Here is a 20603-nt window from a genome sequence, read left to right as displayed (position 1 = left end):
AATGGTAGTGTAAATCTATCTACCTCTGTGCCAAATTGGGTGCTTTTATCAAAAAGTTTACTATTGGGTCTACATTTTCAGCTTAGCCACACAACTAGTATGTATACAAAAGAGAGATTATTTTTCATTTCTCCATATTAACACAGAAATCATGGTAAATGTAGCTTTTTTTGTTGGTTACCAGTTGCTTGACAAAGTCCCACCATTACTGAAGGATAAAAAGAAGGGAAAATATGACAGGTTTTACCTGTTGGTGCAAAAGAGATACACAGAACATTTCCAAAGGAAACATTAGGCACATTGTGTATCAATAAGTAGTGTGTTCCTATAAAGTGTTGCTCATGACAAAACAGGAGTCAGTCTCTCTCTATAATTCTAAATCTGGGAAACAACCCTCACTTCCCCTTTTTCTCCAAAACATCACTTTGCAAAACCTCACTTTACTGTACAAAACCTCACTTCACTATAGAAAACCTGACCTTCCATGTTTTTCAAACCAAGACACCAGATATGCATGGTCACCTTGAAATGCAGATGTCTAACCCAAACGTATCTGAAACGTATCCTGAGCATCTGTGTGTATGTTGTTGCCTGCCTTTTTTATACAATGTTCGTTTAGATAAAGGTAACTGCCTAAAAGAAAGGAAACACCAACATAAAGAGTCTTAATTTTTTAATTTTACCAGGCAAGTCAGTTAAGAACAAATTCTTATTATCAATGACAGCCAAGGAACAGTGGGTTAACTGCCTGTTCAGGGGCAGAAGGACAGATTTGTCAGGGGTTTGAACTTGCAACCTTCAGGTTACTAGTCCAACACTCTAACCACTAGGCTACCCTGATGCGTTGGTTCACAGCGAGCGGCCAAAACAGCTTCAATGCGCCTCGGCGTAGAATCTGCATGTGTCTGGAATTTGACACCATTCTTCCGTGAGAAATTCCATCATTTGCTGTTTTGTTGATGGAGTTGGAAATCTCTGTCTCAGGTGCCACTCCAGAATCTCCCATAAGTGTTGAATTTGGTTGAGATCTGGTCTCTCTCTCACCCCCAGTGTTTCTTTGAGGCCTCTCTTTCAAAGTCATTGAGATGTCTTCCTCTAGCCATGGTAGCCAAAATAATAGGCAACTGGGCATTTGTATACATTACCCAAAGCAAGATGGGATGTTAACTGCTTAATTCATTAACTCAGGAACCACACCATTGTGGAAGCACCTGCTTTAAATATATACTGAACAAAAATATAAACACAACATGTAAAGTGTTGGTCCCATGTTTAATGAGCTGCAATAACAGGAACCAGAAAGCAGAAAAAGCTCATTTCTCTCAAATGTTGTGAACAAATTTGTTTCTATCCCTGTTAGTGAGCATTTCTAAGATAATCCAGCCACCTGGCAGGTGTAGCATATCAAGAAGCTGATTAAACAGCATGGTCGTTACATAGGTGTACCTTGTGCTGGGGGGCAATAAAAGGCCACTTGTGCAGTTTTGTCACACAACACAATGCCACAGATTTCTCAAGTGTTGTGGGAACGTGCAAATGGCATACTGACTGCGGGAATGTTCAACAGAGCTGTTGCCAGAGAATTGAATGTTGATTTCTTAACAATAAGCTGTTGTAGAGAATATGGCAGTACGTCCAACTGGCCTTACAACCGCACACCATGTGTAACCACGCCAACCCAGGACCTCCATTTCCTTCTATGAACCGTAACTCAGTAAAATCTTTCAAATTGAAGCATGTTGCATTCATAATTTTGTTCGGAATACTTTGTATTCCTCTTTTACGCAACTTTTTCCTTTATTTTGGCAGTTACCTGTATGTTTCAATGCTAATGCTTGTGTAATGTGTGTGCGTGAGATGTGTGTGTTCCTATGTTTGCACAGTGATTGATGTATTTTATTCATTAGGGTCCTATTATATAAACTCAAGTGTTTCTTTTCTCCTCCCATTGCCCCTTCCTCTCTCATCACCCCATCCAGCTGCCCTTCACAGAAGCCATGCGGAACAAGGCTCGGCTGTCAATCACGGGCAGTGTGGGTGAGAATGGGCGTGTCTTAACCCCGGACTGCCCTAAGGCCGTCCATGCTGGCCACTCCCTCAGACACCCAGGGCTTTCCCTACCCTCGGGCCTACCCTGAAAACCAAAAACACACACTGTGCCTTAACCACACACACACACACACACACATACACACACACATACACATACACACACACACGGCTACATCATTACCACCCCGACGCCACACACACAAACAGACCAGAGACCGCCAGCAAGCTAACAGCAACTACAGGGAGAGGGGGGAGAAATATGACGATCGTCATCACACAAATTCCTCATATGAGTGTAAACGTTGGGAGATCCATGAAACAAGAACAACAAGGTGCCAAACTGACAGTGTCAGCACACTAACGACACAGGAACCGAAATGAACAAAAAGCTGGCGATGTTGATGACGAAGACTTTGGGCAGCGTCATGAGCAGGCAGACGTGACTTTATCTGGGCCGACGTGATAGAATGGGTCCTCTAACAAGCCACACCTCTGACCCAATACCAGGAAACTATGCTTTAGGACAAACATCATCATAATCTCCATCATCTTCACTTGTCTGCGAGGAATAAGCGTCAGGAGAATCTCTTATAAGACCAGAAAACTGTAAACCTGAAAACATTGGACTGTACAAACCTGCTCTTTCGCCGTGAACTGGTCAGACGAACATGCTTTCTTACAACACTTTGGTTAGCGTCTCGCAAAAACAACACAGTGATCACTGAAGTTAAAGTAATAGACGACAACTCGATGGATATCTCCAAACTCACACGGCTAACACAACCGTAGGATTCACAGGGGTTTGTAGAAATAAACTACAAAAAGGAGTAATAGTTATTGAAATGATCCATAAAATGACAGTAACGCTAAATAGCAACTAGATGTATCACTTCTCTGGGCGTGGAACAGAGGTAAAACTGTACATTCTGTGAGAAGTGAAGAAAACGTATCAAAGTTCATCTCAAATGAGACATTATCCCCAATATAAGGCATTATTTTTGACCAGGGCCACATTTAGCCAGCTAGGCCCCTGGTCTAAAGAACTGAGACGTAGCCATGTTGTTTTTCAGTGGAGGGGGAGGTACTGTATCAGAAGCTTGCTTTTTAAACTGTTGTAAATAACTGCGTAGCAAAACTGAAATCACCTCTCTTTTTTAACCATCTTAGGTAATAATTCATTGCAATAATGAATATAACAAAATGCCACTTGTAATTATGAATACATCTTTTTATAAATACATATTATATACAGTGCAAATGAATATATATCTATACATCTACAGAGAGCTATAGAACATTAGATTATCACCATTGAGTGAGGCCATGACATATGTTCTGTTAAAGGGTGTTTTGATAATGATTAATTTACACAGTCTTTGTGTGTCCTAATCCACACTGAATGTCAATCTGACACTCACAAACACATCCACAAACACACACGTCACTTACAGAGTCAACTCTTGCAGAGTGATCTCCGGCACCACACAAGATGTTCATTTCTTTTCTAGTTGTTTGTTCCCCATTTTGTTTTTATTTAGTTGTTTTGTCCATCATTTCATAAAGCCTCTGTACGTACAATAGTCCCAGATCTTCTTTGTGTTTAATCCTCTCGCCATGTTCGTTCCTCTTACCGTCTTCTGTTTTAAATGCTATTACAGCAGTCTGGAGAGGAAAGGGAGAAAGAAAGATAACAAAAAAATGAAGTACCAGACATTTTGTGTATGTGACAAATAAAATGTGATTTGATTTGATTTTGGTGGCATTGACAGCAGTTTCCTTTGGCCTGGAATGTTGAGCACTCTGTATCTCCTTCTCATCTCTCCTCTCACTGAGATGGTCACTGCACAGAGTCCCCTTGACCTAACCCCTGACATTAAACCTTTGACCTTCTCTAGCTTTGACCTTTAGACTCTTATAGGCACTGACACGACCAGTCAGCCTTTAAACTCTCACTCTGAGCCCTAGTCTTAATCTCTCTCCCTCTCCTAACCCTCTAGAGTTTACAAGACATTTAGATTATTTAATTTGTATATTTTTCAATCTCCCACCAGATGAACTAAAACCCAGACAGGCAATCATATCTGTGTTTTGTTGAAGCAGACAGGTTGACTTCTGGCTGGCTACTAACCACTTCAGTGTTTTCTGGGTTTAACACAATCTTTCTTTGTATTTGGTTACGTTTTCTAGTAAAATATCAACCCCTGCTTTCTCTCTGAGTATTTATTTCACTGACAGCATGTTGGGTGGTGTGTACTGTGCGTGACTTCAAAATGATAGTTTATCTCTGAAGAGTTATTGGAGAAAACCCTCCCAGAAATAGGGTGTAGATACACATTTTCCAAATAAATGATGACAATAACAATAATGGCAATATCTAAAGATAACATTGACATTTCCATTACATTTATATTGACATTTGCATTATAGATCCGTGAGCGTTTTAGATTGTAACCTGAAGCCACTTGAATAGACAACCTAGCGTTTTCTCTGGTTCAACAGAGCACGGGTTAAAGCCTCCCTACTGTAGAGGGGCCATGTTGGAGAGCTCCCTCCCTGCTGTAGAGGGGCCATGTTGGAGAGCTCCCTCCCTGCTGTAGAGGGGCCATGTTGGAGAGCTCCCTCCCTGCTGTAGAGGGGCCATGTTGGAGAGCTCCCTCCCTGCTGTAGAGGGGCCATGTTGGAGAGCTCCCTCCCTGCTGTAGAGGGGCCATGTTGGAGAGCTCCCTCCCTGCTGTAGAGGGGCCATGTTGGAGAGCTCCCTCCCTGCTGTAGAGGGGCCATGTTGGAGAGCTCCCTCCCTGCTGTAGAGGGGCCATGTTGGAGAGCTCCCTCCCTGCTGTAGAGGGGCCATGTTGGAGAGCTCCCTCCTTTCCTCTTCTTTTGTATCTTTCTCTCTCTCAATACCTCTCTGCTTCTCTATCTCCTCCCCTCGTTTCCTTTCCTCTTCTTTTGTATCTTTCTCTCTCAATCCCTCTCTGCTTCTCTATCTCCTCCCCTCGTTTCCTTTCCTCTTCTTTTGTATCTTTCTCTCTCTCAATCCCTCTCTGCTACTCCATCTCCTCCCCTCGTTTCCTTTCCTCTTCTTTTGTATCTTTCTCTCTCTCAATCCCTCTCTGCTACTCCATCTCCTCCCCTCGTTTCCTTTCCTCTTCTTTTGTATCTTTCCCTCTCTCAATCCCTCTCTGCTTCTCTATCTCCTCCCCTTGTTTCCTTTCCTCTTCTTTTGTATCTTTCCCTCTCTCAATCCCTCTCTGCTTCTCTATCTCCTCCCCTCGTTTCCTTTCCTCTTCTTTTGTATCTTTCCCTCTCTCAATCCCTCTCTGCTTCTCTATCTCCTCCCCTTGTTTCCTTTCTCTTCTTTTGTATCTTTCTCTCTCTCAATCCCTCTCTGCTACTCCATCTCCTCCCCTCGTTTCCTTTCCTCTTCTTTTGTATCTTTCCCTCTCTCAATCCCTCTCTGCTTCTCTATCTCCTCCCCTTGTTTCCTTTCCTCTTCTTTTGTATCTTTCCCTCTCTCAATCCCTCTCTTCTTCTCTATCTCCTCCCCTCGTTTCCTTTCCTCTTCTTTTGTATCTTTCCCTCTCTCAATCCTCTCTGCTTCTCTATCTCCTCCCCTCGTTTCCTTTCCTCTTCTTTTGTATCTTTCTCTCTCAATCCCTCTCTGCTTCTCTATCTCCTCCCCTCGTTTCCTTTCCTCTTCTTTTGTATCTTTCTCTCTCTCAATCCCTCTCTGCTTCTCTATCTCCTCCCCTTGTTTCCTTTCCTCTTCTTTTGTATCTTTCTCTCTCTCAATCCCTCTCTGCTACTCCATCTCCTCCCCTCGTTTCCTTTCCTCTTCTTTTGTATCTTTCCCTCTCTCAATCCCTCTCTGCTTCTCTATCTCCTCCCCTCGTTTCCTTTCCTCTTCTTTTGTATCTTTCTCTCTCTCAATCCCTCTCTGCTTCTCTATCTCCTCCCCTCATTTCCTTTCCTCTTCTTTTGTATCTTTCTCTCTCTCAATCCCTCTCTGCTTCTCCATCTCCTCCCCTCGTTTCCTTTCCTCTTCTTTTGTATCTTTCTCTCTCTCAATCCCTCTCTGCTTCTCCATCTCCTCCCCTCATTTCTTTTCCTTTCATCCGTCTTCCTCCCTCTCTGCACCAGAGGTGGTCCCCTTTTCCTTTCCTCTCTGTCCCTTTCTTCTCAATCCCTTCTGCTACATCAATCTCCTCTCCTTTACTTTCCCTTCTTTTTATCTTCTCAATCCCTCCCTACTCCATCTCCTCCCCACCCTTTCCTTTCCTCTTCTTTTCTCACCCACCCTCACCTTAATCCCATTGTCTCATCTCCACCCCTCTTTCCTTTCCTCCCATTGTCTCACCCCCCTCTCAATCCCTCTCTGCTTGTCTATCTCCCCCCTCTTTCCTTTCCTCTTCTTGTATCTTTCCCACCCTCAATCCCTCTCTGCTTCTCATATCTCTCCCCCACCCTCTTCGTATCTTTCCCATTGTCTCAATCCCACCCTCTTCGTCTATCTCCCCTTGTCTCACCCACCCTCATCTTTCTTACAATCCCTTGTCTCTCACCCATCTCCTCCCCTTACACTCCTTCATTGTCTCTTTCACCCTCACCTCAATCCCATTGTCTCTCATCTCCCTCACCTTACACTTCCCATTGTATCTTTCCCTCTCTCAATCCCTCACCTTACATCTCCCATTGTCTCTTTCCCTTCTTTTGTATCTTTCCCTCTCCCATTGTCTCTCACCCACCCTCTCCTTACACTCCTATTGTCTCACCCACCCTCTCCTTTCCTCCCTTTGTCTCTTTCCCACCCTCTCAATACACTCCTGCTTGTCTCTCTCCCACCCTCTTTCCTTATACTCTTCTATTGTATCTTTCTCCAATCCCTCTCCTTACTCTCCCATCTCTCACCCCCCTCTTTCCTTTCCTCCCATTTTGTCTCTTTCCCATCTCTCCAATCCTTCCTGCTCTCCTCTCCTCCCCTCTTTCCTTTCCTCCCATTGTCTCTCACCCATCTCTCCACCTTCCCTCTCCTCACCCCATCCCTCCGCAGTCTCTTGATCCAAAAGCTGTTAAAAGGCCATCTTTGACAAAGATGGTTAAATGTGTTGTCTGTTCAAAGGTGTGCTTGTTTAAGATGCTGCCACTCATGTAAACCTAAACAAAGACATGTGACAAGAGTGCAAATGAATCACTACGATTTGACGTGTTACATTTTCATGAAGTCAGTTTGCTTCTGGAGCCATGTTTGTCAGATATGATCACCAATATGTATGTTACTAGACAGATATGATCACCAATATGTATGTTACTAGACAGATATGATCACCAATATGTATGTTACTAGACAGATATGATCACCAATATGTATCCTTTCCTCTTCTTTTGTATGATCACTCAATCCCTCTCTGTTCTCCATCTCCTATGATCACTCATTTATTTTCTTCTTTTATGATCACCAATCTCTGTATGTTACCCTCAGATATGATCACCAATATGTATGTTACTTTCCTTATGATCACCAATATGTATGTTACTAGACGGATATGATTACCAATATGTATCTTACTCATTTAGATATGATCACCAATATGTATGTTACTCCCTGCAGATATGATCACCAATATGTATGTTACTGGACTTCTCCATTGATCACCAATATGTATGTTACTAGACAGATATGTCCCACCAATACCCCTGTATTGTTACTGGACAGATATGATCACCAATATGTATTGTTACTGGACCCATATGATCACCAATATGTATGTTACTAGACAGATATGATCACCAATATGTATGTTACTAGACAGATATGATCACCAATATGTATGTTACTAGACCCATATGATCACCCACCCTATGTTACTAGACCCATATGATCACCAATATGTATGTTACTGGACAGATATGATCACCAATATCATGTTACAGACCATTGTCTCACCAATATGTATGTTACTGGACATTGTCTGATCACCAATATGTATGTTACTAGACAGATATGATCACCAATATGTATGTTACTAGACCCATATGATTACCCATATGTATGTTACTAGACAGATATGATTACCAATATGTATGTTACACAGATATGATCACCCAATATGTATGTTACTAGACAGATATGATCACCAATATGTATGTTACTAGACAGATATGATTAGCAATATGTATGTTACTAGACAGATATGATCACCAATACCCTATGTTACTAGACAGATATGATCACCAATATGTATGTTACTAGACAGATATGATCACCAATATGTATGTTACTAGACAGATATGATCACCAATATGTATCTTACCCTCCGACAGATATGATCCAAATATGTATGTTAAAAGGCCATCTTTGACAATATGATGTTAAATGGACAGATCTGTTCAAATATGTTGTTACTGGACAGATATGATCACTCAATATGTATGTTACTAAACAGATATGATCACAATATGTATGTTACTAGACAGATATGATCACATTTTCATGAAGACAGTTTGATTCTATGTATGTTTGACAGATATGATCACCAATATGTATGTTACTAGACAGATATGATCACCAATATGTATGTTACTAGACAGATATGATCACCAATATGTATGTTACTGGACAGATATGATCACCAATATGTATGTTACTAGACAGATATGATCACCAATATGTATGTTACCGGACAGATATGATCACCAATATGTATGTTACTGGACAGATATGATCACCAATATGTATGTTACTAGACAGATATGATCACCAATATGTATGTTACTAGACGGATATGATCACCAATATGTATGTTACTGGACAGATATGATCACCAATATGTATGTTACTAGACAGATATGATCACCAATATGTATGTTACTAGACAGATATGATCACCAATATGTATGTTACTAGACAGATATGATCACCAATATGTATGTTACTAGACAGATATGATCACCAATATGTATGTTACTAGACAGATATGATCACCAATATGTATGTTACTAGACAGATATGATTACCAATATGTATGTTACTAGACAGATATGATCACCAATATGTATGTTACTAGACAGATATGATCACCAATATGTATGTTACTAGACAGATATGATCACCAATATGTATGTTACTAGACAGATATGATCACCAATATGTATGTTACTAGACAGATATGATCACCAATATGTATGTTACTAGACAGATATGATCACCAATATGTATGTTACTGGACAGATATGATCACCAATATGTATGTTACTAGACAGATATGATCACCAATATGTATGTTACTAGACAGATATGATCACCAATATGTATGTTACTAGACAGATATGATCACCAATATGTATGTTACTGGACAGATATGATCACCAATATGTATGTTACTAGACAGATATGATTACCAATATGTATGTTACTAGACAGATATGATTACCAATATGTATGTTACTGACAGATATGATCACCAATATGTATGTTACTAGACAGATATGATTAGCAATATGTATGTTACTGGACAGATATGATCACCAATATGTATGTTACTAGACAGATATGATTACCAATATGTATGTTACTGGACAGATATGATCACCAATATGTATGTTACTGGACAGATATGATCACCAATATGTATGTTACTAGACAGATATGATTACCAATATGTATGTTACTAGACAGATATGATCACCAATATGTATGTTACTAGACAGATATGATCACCAATATGTATGTTACTAGACAGATATGATCACCAATATGTATGTTACTAGACAGATATGATCACCAATATGTATGTTACTGGACAGATATGATCACCAATATGTATGTTACCAGACAGATATGATCACCAATATGTATGTTACTAGACAGATATGATCACCAATATGTATGTTACTAGACAGATATGATCACCAATATGTATGTTACTAGACAGATATGATCACCAATATGTATGTTACTAGACAGATATGATCACCAATATGTATGTTACTGGACAGATATGATCACCAATATGTATGTTACTAGACAGATATGATTACCAATATGTATGTTACTGGACAGATATGATTACCAATATGTATGTTACTGGACAGATATGATCACCAATATGTATGTTACTAGACAGATATGATCACCAATATGTATGTTACTAGACAGATATGATTAGCAATATGTATGTTACTAGACAGATATGATCACCAATATGTATGTTACTAGACAGATATGATTACCAATATGTATGTTACTGACAGATATGATCACCAATATGTATGTTACTAGACAGATATGATCACCAATATGTATGTTACTGGACAGATATGATCAGCAATATGTATGTTACTAGACAGATATGATCACCAATATGTATGTTACTAGACAGATATGATCACCAATATGTATGTTACTAGACAGATATGATCACCAATATGTATGTTACTAGACGGATATGATCACCAATATGTATGTTACTGGACAGATATGATCACCAATATGTATGTTACTAGACAGATATGATCACCAATATGTATGTTACTGGACAGATATGATCACCAATATGTATGTTACTGGACAGATATGATCACCAATATGTATGTTACTAGACAGATATGATCACCAATATGTATGTTACTAGACAGATATGATCACCAATATGTATGTTACTAGACAGATATGATCACCAATATGTATGTTACTAGACAGATATGATCACCAATATGTATGTTACTAGACAGATATGATCACCAATATGTATGTTACTAGACAGATATGATCACCAATATGTATGTTACCGGACAGATATGATCACCAATATGTATGTTACCGGACAGATATGATCACCAATATGTATGTTACTGGACAGATATGATCACCAATATGTATGTTACTAGACAGATATGATCACCAATATGTATGTTACTAGACAGATATGATCACCAATATGTATGTTACCGGACAGATATGATCACCAATATGTATGTTACTAGACAGATATGATCACCAATATGTATGTTACTAGACAGATATGATCACCAATATGTATGTTACTAGACAGATATGATCACCAATATGTATGTTACTAGACAGATATGAGGGATATTTTCAGCAGCCAAACTGCTACAATTATTTAGTATTCAGTCTCTCACTCATTTCATTGTTCATTTATTGTAGACACGTTTCACCAGTGAAAAAGGACCATTTTATAAAACAGTATTTGACGTAGACAGCTAAACCAGTCAGCAGCTGAAGCACATCCTTTCATATGGTCTTTCCTTTCCGAAACAGACAACAGAACATCTCAAAGCAGAGAAAACCCTAGTCTTTGTGAGTTGAACTGCCTGCTGTGTTTGTGAGAGATGGAGGTGTATCAGCTGATTTAAGTGTGAATGTGGGTTCACACCAGATGTATTCATAAAAACAGGCAGAATTAAAAATAACACTTCATTTATATCCTTTATTGTGAGTCTTAAAGGCGATGCAGAAAGCATATAGGCAACATTATCCTTTTCTCATCTCTTAAAATAGACTGAACCTGCAGAGATATTCAACTCTTTCCTTGGATGACTGAGCTAATATAGAACATTTCACCGTAGTACTAAACCACAAACACACAATCAAAATAGCACCATTAAAAAAGACAAAAGGTTTGGTAAAATTAAAGTAAAATCTCTGTAAAGCCTTACATGACATTGGTTTGAGTCACATACAGTAATATACTGTAGAGCATTCTGTACTTTGAGTTTACAGCTACTCTACATTATGTCCACTTTCTGTGCAGTACATGGACGTTAGTACTGAGCTACACAAAACAACAGTTTCTCCCAGTACACAACCACTCACATTGTCGACACCAGTGGAGGCTGCTGAGGGGAGGACTGTTCACAATAACATCTGGAACGGAGTGAATGGAATGGCATCAAACACATGGAAACTATGTGATTGGTGTATTTGACACTATTCAGTTCCAGCCATTACCATAAGCCTGTCCTACCCAATTAAGGTGTCACCAACCTCCTGTGGTAGACACAGATTATCTGTGTTCAATTAACATCTCCTTTGAATTTAAATAATCCATATTTTAACGCAACAAAGTCCACAAGCATAACAGAATGATTGGCAGGGAGATGTTTTAAATGTGATTGGTAGCGGCTCTGAGTGGCAGTTTGAATCTTGATCCCGCCTCTACAGGAAATAAAACTGGATAACATCCTTTTGCCAACAACCTGGAGTAGGATGAAGACGCCCTGTTGATCTACGGTCAGTTTGATGGTTGTACTGTCTGATTGGTTGAGCTATTCAGCTATTGTGTATCAAGCTGCACAGTGACAAGCTATTGGAGCAGTCTGAGACAGACAGGAGAGGTGGACCATGGAGGTGACTGCTCATAGAGGCTCACACCTGGCCTGTCTACACTGAGATAAAGACCACACTGCTCCCCTCTCCTTTGACCCTTCTTCCAGGCACTTCTCTCGTAGATATCCCTTAATGCTCATCACACGCTGCTGCTACTGTTCATTACCTGTCACGTTATTCCTATATGTACATACAGTGGGAAGACAAAGTAAGTGAACCCTTTAGAATGACCTGGATTTCTGCATAAATGGGTCATAAAATGTGATCTGATCTTCATCTAAGTCACAACAATAGACACAAACAGTCTGCTTGAACTCATAAACACACAAACAATTATAATTGTTCATGTCTTTATTGAACACACAGTGTAAACATTCTCATTGTAGGGAGGGAAAAGTATGTGAACCCTTGGATTTAATAACTGACTGACTCTCCTTTGGCAGCAATAACCTCAACCAAACGTTTTCTGTAGTTGTGGATCAGACCTGCACAAAGGTCAGGAGGAATTTTGGACCAGTCATCTTTACAAAACTGTTTCATATCAGCAATATTCTTGGGATGTCTGGTGTGAACCGCTCTCGAGGTCATGCCACAGTATCTCAAATCGGGTTGTGGTCAGGACTGACTGGGCCACTCCAGAAGGTGTATTTTCTTCTGTTGAAGCCCTTCTGTTGTTGATTTACTTCTGTGTTGTGGGTCGTTGTCCTGTTGCATCACCTAACTTCTATTGAGCTTCAATTGGTGGACAGATTCGCCTTACATTCTCCTGCAAAATGTCTTGATAAACTTGGGAATTAATTTTTCCATCGATGATGGCAAGCTGTCCAGGCCCTGAGGCAGCAAAGCAGCCCCAAACCATGATGCTCCCTCCACCAGACTTTACAGTTGGGATGAGGTTTTGATGTTGGTGTGCTGTGTTTTTTTTCTCCACACAGTGTTGTGTGTTCCTTCCAAACAAGTCAACTGTAGTTTCATCTGTCCACAGAATATTTTGCCAGTAGCTCTGTGGAACATCCAGGTGATCTTTTGTGAACTTCAGACGTGCAGCAATGTTTTTTTGGACAGCAGTGGCTTCTTCCGTGGTGTCCTCCCATGAACACCATTCTTGTTTAGTATTTTACGTATCGTAGACTCGTCAACAGAGATGTTAGCATCTTCCAGAGATTTCTGTAAGTCTTAGCTAACACTCCAGGATTCTCCTTAACCTCATTGAGCATTCTGCGCTGTACTCTTGCAGTCGTCTTTGAAGGACGGACACTCCTAGGGAGAGTAGGAACATTTCTCAATTTCTAGACAATTTGTCTTACCGTGGACTGACTTTTAGAGATACTTTTGTAACCCTTTCCAGCTTCATGCAAGGCAACAATTCTTCATCTTACGTCTCCTGAGATCTCTTTTGTTCGAGGCATGGTTCACATCAGGCAATGCTTCTCGTGAATAGCAAACTAATGTTGGGAGTGTTTACGGGGCAGGGCAGCTCTAACCAACATCTCCAATCTTGTCTCATTGATTGGACTCCAGGTTAGCTGACTCCTGACTCCAATTGGCTTTTGGAGAAGTCATTAGTCTAGAGGTTCACATACTTCTTCCAACCTACACTGAATCTTTAAATTATCTATTCAATAAAGACAAGACAAATACAATCATTTGTATGTTATTAGTTTAAGCAGACCGTTTGTCTATTGTTGTGACTTACTGTAGATGAAGATCAGATGAAATTTTATGTCTAATTTATGCAGAGATCCAGGTAATTCCAAAGGGTTCACATACTTTTTCTTGAAACTGTATGTACCTCAATTACCATGTACCCCTACACATCAAATTGGTACTGGTACCCCATGTATATAACAAAGCTTTTCATTTCTAATTATGTATCTATTATTATCATCATCATCTTTTCAATTATTTCTCTATTTCCTCTACATTATTGGGAATGGCCCATAAGCATTTCATTGTTAGTCCACACCTGTTGTTAACGAAGCATGTGACTAAATGTTATTTGAAACAATCCTATCCTCCCTCTCTCTCTCAATGACCCTGGTCCTGGTGAAGCTGCATTCTCTCTACCTCTAGTCTCTCCCGCTCTATCTGCAGTCGTCCAGACTCAAACTTAAAGAACTGCAGCCTCTCTTTCTCTAACTGCAGTCGCTCCTTCTCCAGGCTCAGTCTTTCACCCTCCAGATCTATCATAGAAAGCCAGGGTTTATTCTCATTTCTCTCATTCTGTTCATCCACAGCAGAGGAAGAGGATGTGGTAGGGGTGGAGGAGGAGGGAGGGCCTTGCTGGGGGGGAGCAGCAGCCCGTTCTGATTGGTTCATGAGCAACAGCCTAAGTCTCTCTCTCTCCAGCTGCAATCTCTCTCTCTCCAGCTGCAGTCTCTCTCTCTCCAGCTGCAGTCTCTCCCTCTCCACCTCAGACTGACTCAGTCTCTCCTTATCCAGTAGGAGTCTCTCTCTCTCCACCACAAGCCGCTCCGTTTCCACAGCCAGACGCTGCTTCTCCAGTTCCACACGCTGCTTCTCCAAACCAACCAGAAGTCCCGTACTCTCGTGATTGGCCAGTCCTAACCCAGCAAAGCCCATTCCGCCCAATGAGAGGTCCCGATTTATTGAGGTCGCCGTCCCCTTTGAGGCGCTGAGCATTCCAAACTCATCAATGTGTGAGAAGACTTCCGGGATACGTACATCGCGCTCTCCCATGTCGGGTAGGAGGGAGGGGAAACAATCTTCATCATCATCATCCTCCTCCTCCTCTACCTCACCATCTCCCTCTCCGCTATCACCCTCCAGCTGACAGAGAGAGAGGAACACAGAGACAGAGGGATTCTGATCATTAATATACTGATTAACGCAATACATACATGCTGACACTAACACTAGTGATGCACGGGTCAGCTGTTTGTTCACAATTGCTAATAACCCAATCCGCAACAGCCCGAGTATATGTACCTCCTGATGTATATAAATACCTCCCTACTCTTCTACATTTGCACACACTGTTCATAGATTATTTCTATTGTGTTATTGACTGTACGTTTGTTTATGTGTAACTCTGTTGTAGTTCTTGTCACACTGCATTGCTTTATCTTGGTCAGGTCGCAGTTGTAAATGAGAACTTGTTCTCAACTGGCCACCTGGTGAAATAAAGGTGAAGTAAAAATATATAAAAAATGTGATAAAGTGAAAATCTGAGGCCGACACCGACCCTAACCCGCAATATAGAACATGCTCTGTAGTCAGATGGCAGAACTATTTTTTGACAGGCCTAGAAGACTAAATAAAGCCTTGCTCACCAGAATGTCGTCATGAATCGATAGAATGGATGTGTCAATCTAGTTGATGTCTGTAAAGTTTGTTCTCCCTTCACTATTTCATCAAGACTTTTAGGGACGGGGAGAAAACGCAACATTTACAAATGACATCAGTTTGACCGTTTTTAAGGAAATTAAAAGCTGTTAAAAATGACCCAACATGTTTTTGATAAGGTTTCAGTTTGGCTTGGATGCATATTTTGTGATTAAAATACTATCAGCTTTTATGATGCTGATAAAGATAGCACCGCCACCTATACAGATAGTCCCTAACAGTGCATTAGTTTTCTCAAGTTCCTGAAATAAATTATAGTTAATCCACTCCTGTTCCCAAGTCAAAATGTACATTTGGTGTATCATTTTACTGAGAGAAATGCTTAATTCTGCACCAGTTAATATTATTAGGCTTTATGAGAGGTTATAGACCTACAGTCAGTGTCCAGATTTAAGTAATGGCTACTATTCCATTGAACCCATCCGAACATTACAGTTCACTTGACATGTTGAATTTGTATAGCGACCACAATCACACTGGCAACTGTTGAATTTGTATAGCGACCACAATCACACTGGCAACTGCCATTGGCAACTGTTGAATTTGTATAGCGACCACAATCACATTGGCAACTGCCATTGAATTTGTATAGCGACCACAATCACACTGGCAACTGCTGAATTTGTATAGCGACCACAATCACACTGGCAACTGCCATTGGCAACTGTTGAATTTGTATAGCGACCACAATCACACTGGCAACTGCCATTGGCAACTGTTGAATTTGTATAGCGACCACAATCACATTGGCAACTGCCATCATCCTCTTTTACCACTGAACCAAATCTATTAAAAAATATTTTAAAATGGAATACTGCCCTGCCTTCGATTAATTTTTCAACTCTCCATTTCGCAGCTTTTCCTCTCATTGAATTAAACTTAGACGACATGGTCTTTTTTGCCTCAGCGGACAGATGGTAACTATCTCTGCCCAAGTTCCCAAAAGCATTTGGCAATTGGTGTGTATTTGGCATGCTACAGTTAGACCCTAAAGCTTTGGCTACGCACTAACGGCAGATAAAAATGATAGAAAAACCTACAATATAACTTATGAATTTCACAAGAATTCTACATTTACAGATTTTTTTTGACATTGTTTTCCCTTCAACCCACAAATCACTAATGCACACACACAGAGATCCTCACCCTGTATCCATTGACCTCCTCCTCCATCTTAATCCCGGTAGACATTGCGTGTCCGCTGGGCTCTCCAAGATCCGCCAGGTCCTGCCAGTCGCACTGTGACTCCTTGGGAAAGCTAGAGAGGTCGAGCGACTGGTCCCTTGAGCCCAGTGAGGCGTTGTGTTCAGGGGAGGACGGATCATACTCTGCCTTCAGCCCTGTGGAGAGAGACAGCTCAGCACGGAGCTGCTTCCTCTTCATTAGTGACCGCCAGTCCAGGTAACGCCGCTTCACCTGGAACCACACACACAACCATTACAAACAGTGGTGATGTCACAACTCAACATTCATCCGGAAGTAGAAGTAAATCTGTACTGGGAAGGAGGATCCCAATGGAACTCCTTCCAGTGAATGGGGCTGAATGAAACTATTGAAATGCAGCCCTTGTATGTAGGATACTTAATGCTATCTTTTCAGTGTTGTGTTCGAGACCACCTAAAGCAAGACCAATTTAAGACCAAGACCGGAGCAAATCAAGTCAAACTCATGGTGGGGATTTGACACTCACAATTATGGTCTTGAATTGGACTCACATTTTTGACTCTGTCTCCGAAAACCTCGCCCCCCTCCCGGTCTTAACAGTTCAAAATGTCCAGTATTTCTGTGTTAATATTTCAGAAGAACGTATGGATTCTTTAGACATTGAGAACGGTGAGACAAAGAAAAAGCATGTTGAGGGCAAACAGAGAGCCACTACAAATAATCACTAACCCAAACAGGTTTATACTAGATTTTAAAAAGTACAACTTCCCCTGGTCTCCCCTTACTAATAGTGAGCGTGCAACTTTCAAACAATCCCCCCCCCCTCTTCCCTAACAACAAATCAAGGAAATTCTGACAAAGTGTGACAAATATTTTTCAACCAAAGTAAAGGACAGTATATGATTAAAGTAGGAAGCCAAGGTTTCAATAGGCGATAAAATACTAATTTGTCATTAAAGGAGAGTGGATTTTTCGGCTTGCAAAGCGGGTTTATGTGCTGACTGGATGGGAGCTTACAATTATTCATTGTTTTACTCCACTGATCTCTGGAAGAAATGACCTCGCTGTCCGAGACCAAGTCAAAACAGAGTACAAATGTATCCGACACGAGACACTCAATACGCGGTCCAGAGACCGGACTTGAAGACGACAACACCGTCTCTTTTGCAACATCATTTGTCAGTATGGAAGTCCTCTCCTAGCACATACCTCTGAAGATGTGCGTAGCTCGCCCTCTCCCAGTGCGTTGACGCCTCCTGCTACCTCCTCCCAGGCTCGTCTCTTCAGCTCGTTGATGGCGGTGTTCTGCTGGCGGGAGAACAGCACGTCTCGTCTTTTGTGGATCTCCCGGATCAGCGTCTGTGTCTCACGAACGCTGTAGTTACTCTTCCTCTTCCTCTTCAAGTGTTTCATCTGCAGGAAATCCAGCCTGGCGGTCAGGAGGGGCGCAGATGGACAGAGAGATGGATCACGGATTGACGGAGAGACAGAAGTCTTACTGAGGGACATAATTGGGCAGAAGCATGGAGAAGTGTGAAGGAGGGATGGATGAATAGATACAGAGGGAGGGAGAGAGCAGTCAGGCTAGCTTGGACTTCAAGAAGTGAGTGTTGTAGATCGATGGATGAAGGTTGAGAAGAATCCCGCTGTCCTGCCTCAGGTGACACACTCCCTTAGTTCACGCAAAGGCCAAGGTTCATACAGCACAGGTAAGTGTTACAGCAGGTGTGTCCTCAGGCAACCAGAACAGAGCTCAGCTTCCTCCTGAAAGACAAACACAGGAGAGCAACCAAAGAGCGATTAGGTGATCAAAATGGTGGTAAACTTATCTTCAATACAACTCAAAATGGGTCTGTTCTGTATCTTTATCTGTGACAGGACAAACATGCTTTGACAGACCCAATGTGTAAGAAGACTGCTGTGTATTTCACCTGCTGAGTATCCTAGGAACAAAGATGTGCTTGCAGGCAACCATCATTTCAAACCATGCCACAATCATGTTGTTTTTCATTTATTTGGGGCAACGATTGAATGATGGGGGAAGAGCTAGTTATCATAGCTGTCTTCTCTCTCTATTTTCTGAGGTGAGACGGGGATCAGGATAGTCCAAACTGGAACCTATGTAAAACTCAGTGTAGTGCTTTGCATTATGCTTTGTGTGAAAAGCATCAGCTAGCTTGGTAACGTAGCCTAATCGGCGTTGTTTGTTGATCCGTTAGCTACAGTAGCTAGCTAACATGCACACCATCACGTTTGCACCGTAAAAACTCAAACCTCCACAGATCAATTTTATTAAGCCGAAATGGCAACGCTCGACTACTTAATGCTATATATGATTCTTGTTAAATAACTCACCTTATCAATTGTAGAGAATAAATCAGATGCTCATCAACGCCAAAATCTGAATCGGAACGACACATTGTTGGGACGCGAGGTAAACATCCTTCCCATTGGTCCGTCCTTCCCATTGGTCCGTCCTTTGCCACCACCAATTCTGACGTGTAGCGTTCCATCAGTGGTTCCGGATGTGGCTCCACAAGTGTGTAATTGTAATGTGATATTGTCCATTGTTTGTAATCTATGTATGCTTGTGTTCCCTCATGTGCTTTATGTATTGATTTGTTGTTAATAAAAAAAAATGTTTTTTAATGTGGCTCCACAAGTCATGTGTTGTTAGAGCCCGCTGTCGTGTTCTTGAAGTGGAGCAAACACCGCTGTTCAAGAGGTGACATTCTGGCTTATCAAGCGTTCATGCGTTGCTTGTTAACTATGTTTTTGTGGCATTTACAGTGCTTAAAATGCTGACACACTTGCCTCACAGCTAGCTAAAATGGCTAGATACTTCACAGAAGCTGTCAGTGCTAGCCAAATGCATTACGAGAGGTGACGTTAGCTTTATCTCCACCGATAAATCCATGATTATCGAAAACTTCAATAAGCACTTCTCAACGGCTGGCCATGCCTTCCGCCTGGCTACTCCAACCTCGGCCAACAGCTCCGCCCCCCGTAGTTCCTCACCCAAGCCTCTCCAGGTTCTCCTTTACCCAAATCCAGATAGTAGATGTTCTGAAAGAGCTGCAAAACCTGGACCCGTACAAATCAGCTGGGCTTGACAATCTGGACCCGCTATTTCTGAAACTATCTGCCGCCATTGTCGCAACCCCTATTACCAGCCTGTTCAACCTCTCTTTCATATCGTCTGAGATCCCCAAGGATTGAAAGCTGCCGCAGTCATCCCCCTCTTCAAAGGAGGAGACACCCTGGACCCAAACTGCTATAGACCTATATCCATCCTGCCCTGCCTATCTAAGGTCTTCGAAAGCCAAGTCAACAAACAGGTCACTGACCATCTCGAATCCCACCGTACCTTCTCCGCTGTGCAATCTGGTTTCCGAGCCGGTCACGGGTGCACCTCAGCCACACTCAAGGTACTAAATGATATCATAACCGCCATCGATAAAAGACAGTACTGTGCAGCCGTCTTCATCGACCTCGCCAAGGCTTTCGACTCTGTCAATCACCAAATTCTTATCGGCAGACTCAACAGCCTCGGTTTTTCGGATGACTGCCTTGCCTGGTTCACCAATTACTTTGCAGACAGAGTTCAGTGTGTCAAATCAGAGGGCATGCTGTCCGGTCCTCTGGCAGTCTCTATGGGGTGCCACAGGGTTCA

General features: G+C 41.5%; 2 protein-coding genes across 7 annotated transcripts in view; one reads left to right on the top strand and one right to left on the bottom strand.

The window, feature by feature from the left end:
* The window catches only part of LOC118377951 (glutamate receptor 4-like), a 221545-nt gene extending 217290 nt beyond the window's left edge, over positions 1 to 4255 (top strand). For 2 of the 6 annotated variants that reach the window (XR_008068357.1, XM_052468014.1), the window contains one exon: positions 1980 to 2128. Coding sequence is in view for 2 of the 6 variants with exons in the window: in XM_052468011.1 (XP_052323971.1) it covers positions 1980 to 2138 (159 nt within the window). In the remaining 4 variants the exon portion in view is untranslated. Of the gene's footprint in view, positions 1 to 1979 lie in introns of all 6 variants that reach the window. The other 4 variants (XM_052468011.1, XM_052468010.1, XM_052468013.1 and 1 more) reach the window with 2 other exon arrangements.
* Positions 4256 to 11481: 7226 nt separating this feature from the next.
* Positions 11482 to 20141, bottom strand: LOC118380205 (myb/SANT-like DNA-binding domain-containing protein 4). The gene is made up of 4 exons (XM_035767193.2): positions 19286 to 20141; positions 18140 to 18694; positions 16913 to 17182; positions 11482 to 15190 (listed from the first exon to the last, which is right to left on the bottom strand). Exons 2-4 carry the CDS (start codon positions 18437 to 18439, stop codon positions 14429 to 14431), a joined length of 1332 nt encoding a protein of 443 aa, XP_035623086.1. The 5' UTR covers positions 18440 to 18694; positions 19286 to 20141; the 3' UTR covers positions 11482 to 14428.
* Positions 20142 to 20603: the final 462 nt, after the last annotated feature.

The sequence above is a fragment of the Oncorhynchus keta genome, chromosome 18 (genome assembly GCF_023373465.1).
Source record: "Oncorhynchus keta strain PuntledgeMale-10-30-2019 chromosome 18, Oket_V2, whole genome shotgun sequence".
Lineage (NCBI taxonomy): Eukaryota > Metazoa > Chordata > Actinopteri > Salmoniformes > Salmonidae > Oncorhynchus > Oncorhynchus keta.
Note: the sequence above shows the minus strand (reverse complement) of the source record. Positions and strands in the feature narration are given on the sequence as shown.